General features: G+C 33.9%; 1 protein-coding gene across 2 annotated transcripts in view; it reads left to right on the top strand.

The window, feature by feature from the left end:
• Nucleotides 1–16,543, top strand: part of Vha44 (V-type proton ATPase subunit Vha44) — a 166,326-nt gene that overhangs the window by 135,295 nt on the left and 14,488 nt on the right. The window contains exons 4-5 of one of the 2 annotated variants that reach the window (XM_067776292.1): nt 499–1,492; nt 7,951–8,111. The exons of the other annotated variant lie outside the window; for it this stretch is intronic. Coding sequence (XP_067632393.1) covers nt 499–1,492; nt 7,951–8,111 — 1,155 coding nt within the window. The remainder of the gene's footprint in view (nt 1–498; nt 1,493–7,950; nt 8,112–16,543) is intronic. 2 annotated transcript variants of the gene reach the window in all.

Genomic DNA, 16,543 nt, shown 5'->3' with positions numbered 1-16,543 from the left:
TAACAAAATGTAAATTCATAAACTATACACCGTTACCTACCATCAATTGCCGCGAACTACAAAAAAAAATTGTAAAAAATTTGGAAAATTTCGCCGTGCACTCAACCTAAAACCGTCAACTGCAATGAACTGTTATATAACGAAATTTTAACACTCCGATGCATCTCTGGTTATGCTGCATCAAATTGCATTGGAATGTCTTGTCATGTGCAACCATTTAAACAAAAAAAATAATAATAAATACAAATTGTTCACGTTTTCCTACCTACATATACACATGCAACATCAAAACAACGCCGACGACAATACACAATTCCCCCCTCTTTTGATACTGCACAACTGGCTGCCCGTTCGCCTGTACGCCTCGTGACCTATTAATTTTAACACCAATTATCATCATCATGATCATCAACAATATTTGTGCACGTGTATATATGTATTTATATATATATATATATATGTGTGTGCGTATGCATGTACATATATGTCCCCACACAGGTCCAGGGCCTCCCGACGACCATACGCCGCATGCGCACCACTCCGAATTAACGGGTAAAGCATCAAATTTATCATATAGTCGTGATACAACAACTACTACTTGTTCCGCATGCCATACCGGAAGCCTAAATAATTGCTCCTCTAGCGAGGCATCTGCAGCGTCTGCGTCTGAGCGTGATTATGATTTGTGTGCATCGTCGCCTTTGTGCGCCTGTGATGAATGTGCTGCCAGTGCCAATAATGTGAGTGCTAGTGTTAGCGCGAGCGGTGTTAGCGCCTGCGCTAGTGCAAGTGCCACAGCCACAACTCTTGAGGCTGATGAATGTTATCCTTTTAATTCTTCCTCCCTAAATGTGCCTACTACTACTTCTACATGTCATGCGTCTGTCATCGCTTCTGCAACTGCAATCACATCCGACAATGCCTATGACGCATACACCCCTGCAACTGATTGTGCGAGTGAAAATGCTGTTGTTACTAATAATGCATCCTCCTCCTATTGCTCTACATCTGCGCCTACTACTACTAGTAAAATTAATAGTTTTTCTCACCACCACCACCACAACAACAACACTAGTAGCATAAATCATAATAATCGTTTGGGTTTAACGATCAGTTGTAGCGGTGCTAATATTCTACAACTGCAACAGGATCGTTATCATCATCATTATCAACAACAACAAGAGCAGCAGCAGCAACAACATCAGCTACTGTATCATCACCAGCATCACCAGCCGCAACACCACGAACCACTTCACTTACAACATCCGTTGTTGCAACAGCATCATCATCACCACCATCAACGACATCATCACTACAACCTACAGCAGCAGCAACAGCAGCATCATCTACATCAACACCAACAATCGCCGCTCTCCGATGGTGGTGATGTGCCCGATCAACAAAACTTGAAAGGTAGCGACAGTACGTCAGATTTGAGTGATACATTCGATTGGTGGTTTCATAGACATAAAAGAAATTCGAAAAAGAGCAGGTATCTACAACAGAAACAACAAATCAATCATTGAAAATCCCATTTACACATCTTACACTAGCAACCACTATATCAAACAAAAAAACACTGACTCCAACACAACAACAAATACAAAAAGACACCAAATACTTACAAATTAATTTCGTACACCAAATTAACCAGCGTCTACCAATTGAATTACAACAACACCACAAACCAAACAACAGCTATAGTAAAGATGAGCGGCTGTCAAAGAGAAGAGATACAGATCGACTAAAGTCGCAAACCTGTTTGCATTAAAATGTAAATATTCATTAAACAAAAAACAAAAACTAGTCGCTCCCTTAGTAATCAATCGCAATTAAAGTTAGAACAATATAATTATTCTAAGTAATAATATATTTGAAGCATTTTCTAGTACTAGTATCCGGTTGGATATATTTGAAACTAATGTTACTATCTCTGCCGTTAGCCCTCCCTCTGTTACCCACATCTTTCTTACCTCACTGGCATTGTAGCTCGTAATAACTTTACATATTCTCAATCTCCCAACGCCATGATTTTCCTTTTATCTGAACTAGGGTCCAGTATTTGACAAGAGGACGGCGCTATTTATTAGGTCGCTTAAGCTGAGATGAGCAGCAAAAATGTACATATCTTGTCGCACAAAGTGGCAAGGTTAAACTGTAGTCAACTTGACCTGGAGTTAAAACACGCACTATACAACCCGGCCTAGTTCCTCTTTATCCCGCATATTCTATTTTAAATGTGGTTCCTCTTCTATTTTTGTTTTTCGACCTCTTAGTATAAAACTTTCCGTGTTTTCGTGTCTTCCCCCATTTCTCTTGCTGTCTCTCACTATGTCTCACCACTGTTAAAACTTTATCTCAATTTTTTTAAAAACACCCTCCCTTAGAATCTGACTTATGAACACCCAATCTCAGAATTTGATTCGTAAGGGCCCTATCTAAGCCAATAATGTATGGAATTCATCGGATTTTCAAAACAAATTCTGAGATAAGTCGTTCCTCAACAGACTCTGGGACGACGCGTTTTTGAAAAAAGTCCGAGGTAAGCTATTCTTTAGACCAAATATGATATAGGGCGTTTCTAAAAAATTTGCTGAGATAAAGCTTTTTATAAATGGCTACCTAAACGGATCACTCCTTATCGAATTTGGCGCGTTGAATGAAGAAGCTTAATTTCAGAGAAAGTTTAATGTTCTATATCTACAGATCTGATCACTAAGCAGACAATTTTAAGCAGTAACCTTCTTTAGATCCTGCTTACTTGCTTGCTTATTTAATTGGCGCTTAACCGTCTTAGCCGTCCCACAAGGCGCGTCAATCGTTTCCTCGTTGAATTTAAAACGCTTTCCACCTCATCCTTTCAGCGGTGTGGGGGCCGCCCTCTTCCTCTGCTTCCATCTGCGGGTTCCGAAAAAAAAATATTTTTTAGCCGGAGCATTATCTTTCATTCGCATAACATAGCTTAGACAGCAAAGCCGCTGCTTTTTAATTTTCTGGATAAAGCTTCGTTAAATCTTCTTCGGTGCTCGTCGTAACCAACACGTAGTGGCCTGTAAATCTTTCGAAGAACTTTTCTCTCGAACACTCAGAGCCGCCTCGTCTAATGTTGTCATGGTCCATGCTTCTGCGCCGTATAGTAGCAACGGGTACGATAAGTGACTTGTAGAGCTTGGTCTACGTTTGCCGAGAGAAGACTTTACTTTTCAATTGCCTTCTCGGTCCAAAATGACATTTGTTGACAAGAGTGATTCTTCGCTGGATATCGAGATTGACATTGTAGTTTGTGTTAATGCTGGTTCCCTAAAAAACGAAGTCCTTAACTATTTCGATATAATGGCTGCCAACAGTGGCGTGGGTGCCAAAGCGCAATGCGCTATTTGTATTATGACAGTAGGTAATTTGTTTTAGTCTTATTCGCCATCAAATCTATCTTTTCCGTTCATTTTTCCAATTTCAATGTCGTCAACTTACGCCATTAATTGCACGCTATTATAAAATGTTAGCACAGAGCGGCTAAGTTCTGCAGCTAGTATGATTTTCTCCAGCATTTAAGTAAAGATATCGCACGATAGGGAGTCCCTCTGTCGGAAACCAAGTTTAGTTTCGAATGGCTCGGAGAGGTCCTTCCAGGTCTGACTGAGCTGGTGGTGTTGCTCAAAGCCATTTTGCACGTCGTATAAGTTTAAATTCAGACACATTGGCATATAGGCAACTCCTTTTCGAACAGTCCGTTTTTAATCGACGAAGAGGTAGTGTACATATGGCGATCCGTCTTTTACTGGGGTTTTTCCAAGATTTGGCGCATAGTGAAAATTTGGTTGATGGTAGATTTAGCAGGCCTGAAGCCATACTGATAAAGTCCAATCAGCCGATTCACGGTGGGCTTCAATTTACGCTTGACAGAACCGTATATGAGGCACTCGGCAAGGAACATTTAGATTTTAATTGTCGGACATGCACTCATCCGACCATTTTTTGCAAAGAAGCTAATGCATGCGCCTTACCAATTCCTCGCCGCCGTATTTGTATAGTTCCGCATGCAATCCATCAGCACACGCGACTTTTTTTTTTAATCTGGTTATCACTATTCTGATCTTGTCATAGTCGGGTGGTGGAATGTTTATTCCATCATCATCTATTGCGGGCTGGGTTCATCCTCTTCTTCGATTTCTGCATTTAGGAGCACAAAGAAGTGTTGCCCGAAACACACTCTAGACATCGGATATTAGTTCTCCGGTTTCGTTTTTACAGGAGTTTGCCCCGGTCTTAAAAACTTATGTCTGTCGTCGAGTTTTTTGGTAAAATTTGCAGCCCTTATTCCTGGTGGCTAGCAGGAGCCAACCGGCCACGTGTTTTTCTTCCTGTAAAGACCTCTCGCTTCCCTTTTCAACTCGCAGTAACGTTCACACACTCTTCTTGTTGCGTTCGTTCTTAACGTAGCCTTGTAGATAGCGTCCTTTCTTTCGGTTGCAACGCGGCATTCTTCATTTTACTATTTGTTTTTCCGTGGTCACCGTGTGCTTTAGAGATGTGCTTTCACTGTTCTTGCTAACTTGTGACCTCAGAGAGTACTATATAAAAATTATAAAAAATGTAGCTGTTGAACTAGTTGTCATAGAAATAACCACCGCTCACTACTTTTTGGTTGTCAAGTCATGCAGGGATAACCATCGGTCATCGCCATAGAAAATAGTCACTGACTTTGCTTGCGATATTTATTTGAAATTTATAAAATAATAATACAAATATACAGCGACTAAAATGAAAAATTCATATGTTGAAAAATATTTATCACCTTTTCACATTAATCGTATTAGCATTGCCGCCACAGCCTAGGCCCTAAGATTATACTAGTACATATTTTTGTTTCTGCAACTTATTCATTGTATATTAGATATAAGAAAAACAAATACACATTTTTGATTTAAAACTTTACTAGCAGCACCCACACACATGCACTACACACAAAATAACAACAAAATTTATACGCACACGCACAAACATCATTCGACATTCAAGCATCCTTACAAATCACTATGTGCACTAACACATTTAACACCCACGCAATCGAAAGCGTCATTCCCATTCCTATATTTATCCATATATAGCCCTATTAGCACACTATCCCTCCACTCCAGTTGAAGCAAACCATTTAATTTGGGGGTTAATGACATCCTTGACATGACAATCACTCTTAATTTTGTTTTAGATGTATTACAGTTGTGAACAGGAAAATAGAAGCAAAAATTATGAACAAATTTTGTCATGTGCTTTCTTCTTTTACTTATTTCGGTTAACTTGAAAATAAAAAAAACAGTGAATTGTATAGCGAAAACTTTGAAAACAAATTTCGAAAAAACTCGAAAATTTTAATAGATTCAAAAATTTTCATGAAAATTTCAGTAAATTTGTAAATGTGAAGAGTTCCAGGAATGAAACCAGCTAATCAAGTCACCTTAATATTGACATATTCTGAAAATTCTAAGTAATAATTTTAACTTTCAAATACTCTAAATTTTTACTAAGAATTTAAAAAAAATATTAAGTACGCAGTTTTGTTTTCCCGTCATCTTTTTTCCAACATAGTACAAGTTTAAAATCTCTAAAAGAACGCATTGATTTTTACAATTGTTGGAAAAAATTTTCAAAAATTAAGGCATACTAAAAAATGCTGAGCAAAAATTACGAAGTTTGTTAACAAATTTACTGCTATTTTCGTGTTCACAGGTGTAGATACATGTATATGGCATAATACAGGGCCGTCAAGAGAAAATACGGAAAAGGTTCTATTATAGTACGGTCGCCAACACGAAAAAGCTCTTGAACAAAGCTATTCTCGAATTTTACGTTTATTTAAAATAAAATAAAACTTATAAAACACACACAGACAAATAAAATCTTTTATTTTTTAGTCCAAGAATAAAAGTTCTCCTCTCCTTTTAAAATTGGACCAACCATCTAAAACGTACAATTTAAAAAAAAACCGAACCCGATGACAATGCAATAATAAGAAAAAACTCCGATAGGTGGCGCATGGATCGAAATATTTCAAAAACTCGTATTTTTAGTCCGATTTGCTTCATATTTGGAACACATAATACATACATGAATAGAAAGCGACCTATGACAAAAAATCGCCGCTAGGTGTCGCAAGGATCGAGATATTCAAAAAAATCGTATTTGTGATCCGATTTGGCTCATATTTGGAACAAATAAGACATACAATAATAGAAAGCGGCCTATGAAAAAATCGCCGCTAGGTGGCGCAAGGATCGAGATATTCAAAAAAATCGTATTTGTGGTCCGATTTGGTCCATATTTGGAACACATAATACATACATGAATAGAAAATTACCTATGATGTCCGATTTGGCTCATATTTGGAACAAATAATACATACAGTCCGGTAGAAGTGACATCAAAATATTTTGGAGTTCGAGGAGGGACAAGCATACGTGGCTCAGAGTCGAGTAAAGTCTGTGGAAGGATTATGTATTGAGGACTTAGATTGTAACAAATTGTCAGGAAAGATTCCTTGTAATAATGAGTCACTAAATGAACTAAATAGAATGAGAAATAATAGGCAATTAAATAAAGACTAAAAACTTTAAAATAAAATAATTAAAAAAAAATTTTAGTTAAACGGTTTTATTGAAAACAAAACTTACATGAAGTAATAATAATACTAAAAGCTAGAAAATAATTAGGTAGGTCCTAGGTACTAGTCATAACGCTCCTCTTCAATCTAGGGCGTTGATCAGACAATTAAATAAGAGCGTCAAATTTCTATTCATAGTCATATATAAGACCAACTGAACCTTAATAAGGTTATGCTACGACTCACATTTTTAGAAATGTCACGCGCCCAACGCTTTTATTTAATTGTCTGATCAACGCCCTAGATAGATGAGGAGTGTGATGACTATTACCTAGGACCTACCTAATTGTTTTCTAGCTTTTAGTATTATTATTACTTCATGTAAGTTTTGTTTTCAATAAAACCGTTTAACTAAAAATTTTTTTTAATTATTTTATTTTAAAGTTTTTAGTCTTTATTTAATTGCCTATTATTTCTCATTCTATTTAGTTCATTTAGTGACTCATTATTACAAGGAATCTTTCCTGACAATTGTTTAACTTAAAATTTTTTTTTTTTTTTATTTTATTATTTTTATATCCCAAAATAACAGTTGAATTCGGACATTCCAATAGTAAGAAACCAACAATCGAAATCGGATAAGTTTTGTACCGGTCTTCAAGCTCAACATATATATTTTTTAATCCAATGCTTTTAAAACTAAAGAAAAAATCAAAATTTAACGTTTTTAAATAAAATATATAGGAATTTTTTTTTTGGCAAAAATTTATAAAAATAATCAAAAAACTGAAAAAGTATGCAAAATATATTTTAAATTGCAAGAAGAAAAAGTGATTTGTAAGAATAATAATGGGTTTCTGTTTGAATAATAAATAATATTTAAGTTTGCGTGCCTTAGTTTCGGCTACCCTCTCTCGACGGACCTGTAGATACCCACATACATAGATATGTACTAACATAACCACAGCATACATACATAACACATACATACAATTTGCACCATTCACCATAATCAAATCGAATCAATATATCAGTAATGCACTCGAAAGCTTAGTAGAGCTTCGGAAAACTATTCGGCGTTCACCTAAATGTCGTGTAAGCGCAGCGACTTGTACTTCAGGCAGTACGCATCTCATGCGTGAATTCTATGCTCAAACATTCTACATGAAAGCACAGACTACTACAAAAAAGGTGGCGTTTGTATTCGAAGCTCTGCCGGCGTTGTGCACCACTGCAATGTATTTACTAATCAAATCAATCCCAACACGGGCACGCGCGCCTCGTTATCTTTTTTTATCTCTCTCTCTCTCTGTGTCTCTCTCTCTCTCTCGATGCTCATTTTTGTTTTATAGCAATCGCTCATCAACGTATCAAATAAATATAAACAATGGATTTAATTTCACACCAACTCATAGATCGTCCCCAGTGAGTAGTTGTTGTGGCAGTAGTAGTCATGGTCGTTCCAGTCCGGATACAGATTTATGCGAACCACCGGCGTTCCCACTAAGTCCAGGTTAGCATGCCTGGTTTAAAATTCTTATTGAATTTGTTGTTTTATCAATTGTAATGTGTTTATTTTTAAAATACATAATACTTTAATTTTTTTCAGTTTCCTTTCTTCGTTTCCTTTTTTGTTGAAGTTACCTTCTTTCGGTTCCATATATTAATACATATAGATACATACTATTTATTGCAATATACGTACAAACATAAGTATTATATTGTTTTGATATATATAATTTCATAAATACTCTTGTGTCTAGTATTATTCTCTTCGCTCTCTCACGTTATCTCTCTCTTCTTGATATTTCGCACACGTTGCTTTCACCTCTAAAAGTTTGTGTAAAATTATACATTTTTTTATTTGATTTTATTTAATATAATATGTAAATTGTTATATAATACGTACTATGAATACACAAACACTCGGTGACTCAGAAAGTATTAATTTTTTTTTTAACATTTTCATAAAAAAAGTGACTTGAAATATATTTGCGACTATGCAAGCCAATCTCAAAACGTTTTCGAAAACTCAAGAAAATTTTACGAAAATGTCGCACCTTTTATTTAGAGTTTTCTGAATTTTTTTTAGTGTTAAGTTTTGTAAATAAAAATATTTTCGTAAAATTTACTCGAGCCTTAGAATTTTTCGAAAACGTTTCTGAACACGATTTGAATAGTTTCAATTGCAAAATGCATGAAAGTTTTTTCTTATAAAAAGTTTATTTAACAAAATTTTATCTAAAAAAATGACTACTACCATTTTGTAACGTTTTATGAGCCCGTGCACCATCTAACTCTTATCAAAGGTGGTATCAAAAGACGCGTTTCGATCTCCGTTTTTAGGATTCGAAAGCGGAAATTAAAAATTTGATTTCTGTCGCAAAATATTTACAAAAACCCACAAAATGGCCCGAGAGGGTCCAAAATATGAGGCCCGATCCATGGTTTTTTTGCACAGAAGTTCTTTCTGTGTTGGCGGCCTTTAGCCGCGATTTGTAAAAATAACCCTGGGTAGGTCCAACGCTTTTCTGCATTAGTGTGTACAAAAAATCTGGCAAAATACAACCACATGAAAATTTGAACCGAAATGATATGATAGAAATTAAATTTTCAATTTTTGTTTTCGGATTCTTAAATCGGAGGTCGAAACGTGTCTCTTGATACCAACTTTGAAATTTTTTGTTAAAAATTAGGTGGTGAACCGTCTTGTAAAACTTTAACTTTTTTTCAAAACAACTGCAAAATTGTATGAGACAACTGCTAGTAATCAGTTGTAAGATTTTGATGTCTTTAACAACTACACAAACACAACGTTGTAAACGGTAATGCCACAAAAAGTTGTTAGACTAGAAACTCAACCGACATTTTTTTTGACAGGTTGAGTTGACATCTGTAATACCAAATTGCGAAATTTCAACCCAACCAGAGTTGAGTTGTAAACGGTAATAGGGGCATTATTTTACCTAAAAATATAATTCGAACATCTACTCAAGCATTGATGAATCTTGAATTCATGATGTTAATTGATGTCAATTGTGATTACAACATCAATTGGAACAACCGCAATTTTCTGTAATTTGTGATCTCTTTTCATTTGAAAAAGTCAATATGAAAAACCAAATACTATTGTAAGATCGCTATCTTAAATAAAGTGGAATCCCTACGTTGGGCGCCAATTGTTACAAGCTGGTTAATTTTCACTAAACTTGGGAAATTCAAGTACTTTTTAACTTAACTGAACGAACTCGATTTTAATTTGATTACTTACATACTTACTTACGTGCATAAATCAGTAGTTTATTCGCTTACAATTCCAATTTAACTGATAAGTCACGAAATTAGAATTTAAATATATTGCCGGTATACTTTTTGAGTCACTGTTTATAAACACAAACACCAGTACCGTGAGCCTAAACACTTTATATATACAGATATTTTCATCAATTCTTTGTTGGAGAGTCAAATTTTTATTGTCAACGACATTTAAACTAAACAAAAATTGTTGGCCATTTTTTTTCAATGCTTGAAATAAATTCGTTGGTTGTTGGTTTGGAAATAAATCAAATGAAGAACAATGTATGTACATTAGACTGGGTTGGTGCGCTTTAAATTTGAAGCTTATGTTGAGAGGATCTCGGAAAAATAAAAACAAATTATTTCGATCCTTGCAAATACAGTCGAAATTGCTTTTTTTTATTGTAACCTGGTTATTTGGCATTCCATTTTTAAAGTTGATGAGTCATTATTTTTGACATATCAAATATAAAAATCTGATATAAAATTATCAAGTTGCAACAAAAAATCTACTACGTATTGTATTTTCGAAGTTCAAAAAAAAACATTTCCGAGACTCTTTCAACATAAGTTTCAAATTTAGGGATGGACTTTTAAAACTTTTTTTTTGACCCAGTGTAATGTACATATATTGGAGCGCTTTTTGCCGCACCTTACCAAACTTCATGTGGAGCTAAACTAGTTTCAAGCATTGCGCCATCTTCAGTGTTATTTTTCGAACAAAGTGCTCAACGCTGACACCGTCTAGCCTTCAAACCAAATTTGACAAAGAGATGCTGGAAAAAATCCATTACACATGCTTTTCCAGCTTGCCAGAAAATCTGTCAAAACAGACCACATAGATTGGATACAATGCAGCTCGGAATAAGTTCATTAATATGTATTTATATGAAAACTATCTGTCGCATATTTGTCACTTACACAAACAGATTCTAATTTATCGCTATTGAACAAAACATGTACAACTTTTATTCAAAAAATAAAAACAAACCCACAGACTACCCAAAATACAACATTCCCCGCTCCAAAACAAAAATATGTACAATTTTTCCTTAAATTACAAAGGTATGTATTTGTAAAATCCATATAACCCAATTCTTACAATTTCCCTATGATTTTCTCTTCGTTTCGCTCTTCGTCAGCTTTTTTATATACATTTTTCTTTTTTAATTTTACTTGCAAACTTTTGTTTCGAAAAAAATAATATTACATTATTTTATTGCTAAAAAAATTTTGGATTTTTCAAACAACTTTGTTTTGAGTGTCTTGTACATTGTTTCTTTTGTTCTTTTGCTCTATTTTCACGCCGCACAGTGTAAAACGCTGATTTTCCTTGAGTGTATATCATCACTTCTTACCAAATATGTATATCATATCTTAGATGTAATTGTCAATGTCCACCAATGTGTCCATGTGTTGTGCTCCACAGCACACCACAACCACCACCACCAGCACTACAAATCACCACCGTACATCTACGCTTAGTAAAAGCGATTCAATGCAAAAAAAAAAGACATTGTAATAAAAAAATGAATATTTGTTTGTGCAAAAATATGTAAATGAATAATAAAAATAAACTTATTTTAAAAATCGTTTGCGCGTCCCGTGTATTTTGTTGCTGCAATAAATATTTAGTATATGTAATAAATATTTACAAAATATCGCTTCCTACTTTATGAAATTTATGCTATTGTAATTATATTAGTAATAATATTTTTTACATATATATTTTTTTTGTTTATGTTTTGAAACTTATCTTTTTATTTATTTATTTTTGAAAATAATGTGTTAATTTTTTAATTTGAGTTATGTAGAGGTACATTATTTTTCTTCAAGTTTTTAATAAGAAATATTTGCTGAGTTCCAATAAACACTGATCCAGATCCTGATAAATATTTTACATGCAAACGCAACAACAACGTTGTGCTCCTGATGTTAATCTGCATTAATTTCGGATCCCCATAGTGGCTCTGTAGATTTCGTTTTTAGCAGTAGGTTTTTGACAGCTCTGCTTTTTGGCTTGGCAGCACTTACAGACATATGCACGAGGGTGTGCGATATTTATCAACTTTTTTCCACTCGCCACCCCATACATATTTGCATTAAAATAATTACATTATATTTATTTTAAACGATGCTAGATGAAGCATATATTTTCCACGTCAAAATATATGGAATTACAAATTCTTCAATTCATAGCTATGATCTGTACAATCTGATCAGAAAATAGGCCCTCCAAAAAAAGTTATTTAAAAAATTTGGATAAACATACTCATACATAAACAGTGTTTTTGAGGTTAAAACTGACGCGTTTGATTTCGGTATTAATAACACTGAATGATATACATATCAACAGGAGAACTTAACACAACTGTGAAAGTTTTCATAATGAACACATTTGTTTCACCCTTATTCCGGTTTTGTCAACTTTGGTGCTATCTGTATGTACTAATTTATATGCAGACTGCAACAACGCTGACTTGCATCAGAATTTAAAATTAATTATGTGGAGATTAAGTCTCCTTTAAGCTATTCTGATCTATTTCGTTATAGTGCGAATAAAAACAAGATTTATCCACCTTACGGCCCAGCGTTTCGCCAAATTTCCTTGGCATCATCAGTGGCGTAATATTCTATTAATTTTCTCTACAATATCTCTCTGTGGATATATGTATATTCATAAGCATTTGAAAAATTGTATTACTTTTCTTGTTGTTTTTATTTTGTAGAGACAAATAAATAGAATATTACGCCCCTGATGATGCCAAGGAAATTTTCGAAACGTTGGGCCGTAAGGTGGAATAAATCTTGTTTTTATTCGCACTATAAGGACATAGATCAGAATAGCTTAAAGGAAACTTAATCTCCACATATGACATACTGATCGGAAGAAAATTATGAAAATTAATTATGTTTTCAATATATTCAAAACTGACTGAGTAATTTAAATTTTGCAAGCAAAATTAAAAAAAAATATATAAAATTGTATCAAAACGACTCAGAAATGTTTACTTGGCAATTGTTGTCTAATATGACTGTCACTTATGTAGTTCTCAGTTTTGAATAGATAAAACATCATCCTTTAAAATGACATACACACATTTTAAGACAAGTAGCCTATTTGTCCCCACACAAACAAATGCAATCAAGTCGTCTGTCAACGCACGATGTTGCATCATAAAATTTACGTGTTCGGGCTTTAAGTGTGGGGGTGATATGTACAACAAAATATGAAAACTACGCAAACCACAACAAATGTGCAATTTTTTCTTGCACATATGTAACTCTTCACAAAATTTTTAATATGAGACCTCGTACGATTATTATTAGATTCTAAACGCGTTTTTTGATACCTCTACCGGCATTTTTTTAAAGAATTTTAGCAGGGGAAAATTCGGGAAAAAAGTTTTATAAATAACAGATACCCTATTATATGTACACATGACTTGAGTGCTGCCAACTCTCATAAAACTGAAACGTTCGATCGTGATCGTGATCCAGAGCTGGATAGCTCATTGGAACTCAACTATTATGTGTTAGGTACTATTAAAGGGTGTTTTTTACTGATTGTAGTGCATGCGGAAAAAACTGCTAATGCAACTGTCAGATGTCACGAAACAATGTTGCCGTCACAAAACAATGTTGTGTTTTTGTAACTTCCGAAATATCCGCAAACATATTTTTTGTTTAAGTTTCATAAAAAAAAATGTATTAAGTTCAATCAGTAAGTGAAAACATATAATTAATTTAATTAACCACTAGTTTAAATATTATAAATTATATATGACGAGATTTTTGACATATCATAAAGCATGGAAGAAAAGAATATGAATACACCGAAAGAAATGAAGCAAGTAAAGTCCTAACCTAAAGTCAGCACATCAGATTTGTTGTTCTCGAAGTAACAGACGCTCAGAAAAATTAATTGCATTATGGTTGATTCAAGTTTTTCGTCAAGAAAACAAATTTGTTTAGTTATTTTAACAGAAGAAAAACAATCAATCTAACTGCTTTTTCTGTTAAAACAACTGGCTTCATTAGTCAGTCAAACCGCGAACAATTGTTATTATTAGTATGCAAATGCATCAGCTTGTTTTAAAGAAAAACTACGCTCACGGTGATTACTACTTTCTTCTTATCACTATCGTAGCACAGAAATCTCTGTTATATCTTGACGCAAGTCTGTTATTTCAACAGTTTTAATTAGTATTCTTAGGGTGAAATTAATTGTTTGTTAACAGAGCAAAGCTAGGCGGCCACCGTGGTATAATGGTAGCATGCTACGCCTACCACACCAAAAATCCTGGGTTCAAGACCTGGAAAAAGCATCATCAAAATCTTTAGAAAAAAGATAAAAAAATTCTGAGCGGGACTCAACAAATTTGTGTTAATTTTTTTTTTTTTTTTTTTTTTAAGAGAATAATAGCTTAAATTTTGGTTTTTTGTTGATTTTGTGTAGTGGTAGCATGCTCCGCCTAACACACCGAAATTTCTAGGTTCAACTCCCGGGCAAGCAACATCAAAAATGTGGAAACAAGTTTTTTTTTCAATAAGAATTATGATTTTCTAAGCGGGAACGCTCCTCTGCAGTGGTTTGGAAAACACTCCAACTGTATTCCTGCTACGAAAAGCTTCTCAGTGAAAACTCATCTGCGTTGCCATTCGGAGTCGCCGTAAAACGTGTAGGTCCAGTCCCACCAATTAGTAGGAAAAACTTAAAAAGGAGCACGACGTAAATCGGAAGACATGCTTGGCCTAAATTATCTTCGGAGATATAACGCGCCTTGTGCTTATTTATTTTATTATATAACAATATTTCTCTTTTGAAAAAATCAATGTAATATGACTGATGCCTCAATACTCACAACTAGAAATTTAACTTTGGACATCGATAATTGTTTTTTATTTTAATTTCTACCCTTTTAGAAAACACCACTTAAGCTTAGTTGTAATAAATGCTTTAAATCACGATATTTAGAAGAAAACGTTTATTTTATTTGAGAAAATATTTTTTGTATTATAGTGTTACACCTTAAAAAATATTAAAAATTTCAGTGATTGAAAATGCTATGCTCCTCTGGAGTTTTTTTTTTATGCTATTGCTCCGGCTCTGCACACGAACAGAGCGTAGAACAGAGCTCTATTATAAGCTACGTTGTATTTTTTTCAGCGGAGCAAATAAAAACTAAAAACGATATGCTCATTGTAGTGGAGCGATAGCAAAAAATTATTTTATGCTATTTGCTTTACTGCATTGTTATGCAGTTCGTACATTTTAAACTGCCTTTTGCTCCGATCTGAAATACGGCGTAGCTCACAGCAGAGCCTAAGTGCTGCTATTATTTTCAGCATCCGGCTTTGCTCTCAGCGCGTTCATGTTCGGATCCGTTGCTACTGCTACTCTGAAAAAGCAAATGCAAACACTAAAAAAATGGCATTTTGAGTTAAATTATGTTTATAATGTTTTAATGCTTTCTTGATGTCTAGTGGAAGTTTCTAAGCTTTTTGAAAATGTTACATCAGTCATAGTAAGCTGATAATTATTATGCCACTAAAATACTTATATATGTATGTAACCAATTGTACATGCAAGCTTGTTTATTAAGAAAATTTCAGTTTCATTGCTTGAGTTTTGCTAATTTTCCTTTTAAACTAAACCAAATTTTTTCAGTTTATTTATATTTCTATTTATTATATTTTGTGCTTTATATTTCTATTTATCTGTTTTGTCCTCTCTAATTTCCCTAACAAATGTTTCGTCCCAAAATGGTCGTGTGTTTGTTGCTGCAACTAACATAAAAAGCAAAAACAAGTTGCCGAAATTCCGAATTTCTAGACACATAGTTAAATATCTAATAATCTACAAAATAAAAAACACTTACATATATGTAAATTGAATGTGTTGTAAAATACTTGCTCACTTGAGTAAAATGCTTTTAATTCTTTTCTCACACTTTTTTTTATTATAAGTACTTCTTTTCTCATAAAACAAATAAAGCATAGATTTTTGTTAACAAGAAATTGGATTAAACAGTTTATTTAAAAATAATTTAAAATAAATAAAATTCGAAAATTTTTAATTTGATTTTGATCTGATACATTATATAATCAATGGACGCCCTCATTCTGCGCGAAATCGGTTTAGCTATAACAAAAAATTGTTCTTTTTTTTTAATTGAACCAACTTTGTAGACAAATAAAGCCTCAAATGTAAACTGGCTGGCCTAAAAAGTTGTAACAGTTTAAATTTTTATGTAAAACCAAAATCTATGCTCCCACGACAGACGCTTGCGTTAAAGATTCAAAAGAAATTTTTTAAATTTAATTCTTGAATAAATAAGAAATATAAAATTTGCTTCAAAAAAATGTTTTCATACATTAAAAGCAAGAAAGGGCACTCCCCGCTTAATAATACAAATCGACTGCTGAATGGAATATCACCCTATCTCGGCTGCCGTTTCAAAAACGCTCTAAATCAGAAAACGTTTCAACAACGCACTATTTCAGAATTTGTTTCAAAAACGCCCTATTTCACATGCCTCATTATTTTGTATTGCATTGCATTTGACTTTGGCTAAATGTGTTTGTCAAAAGTTTTATCATCGCGAGAGTGCGTGTTGGAATCCCCCGGGAGAAAAGGCTTAGAAG

The sequence above is a fragment of the Eurosta solidaginis genome, chromosome 3, assembly GCF_040869045.1.
Source record: "Eurosta solidaginis isolate ZX-2024a chromosome 3, ASM4086904v1, whole genome shotgun sequence".
Lineage (NCBI taxonomy): Eukaryota > Metazoa > Arthropoda > Insecta > Diptera > Tephritidae > Eurosta > Eurosta solidaginis.
This window is presented reverse-complemented; position numbering and strand designations above follow the sequence as displayed.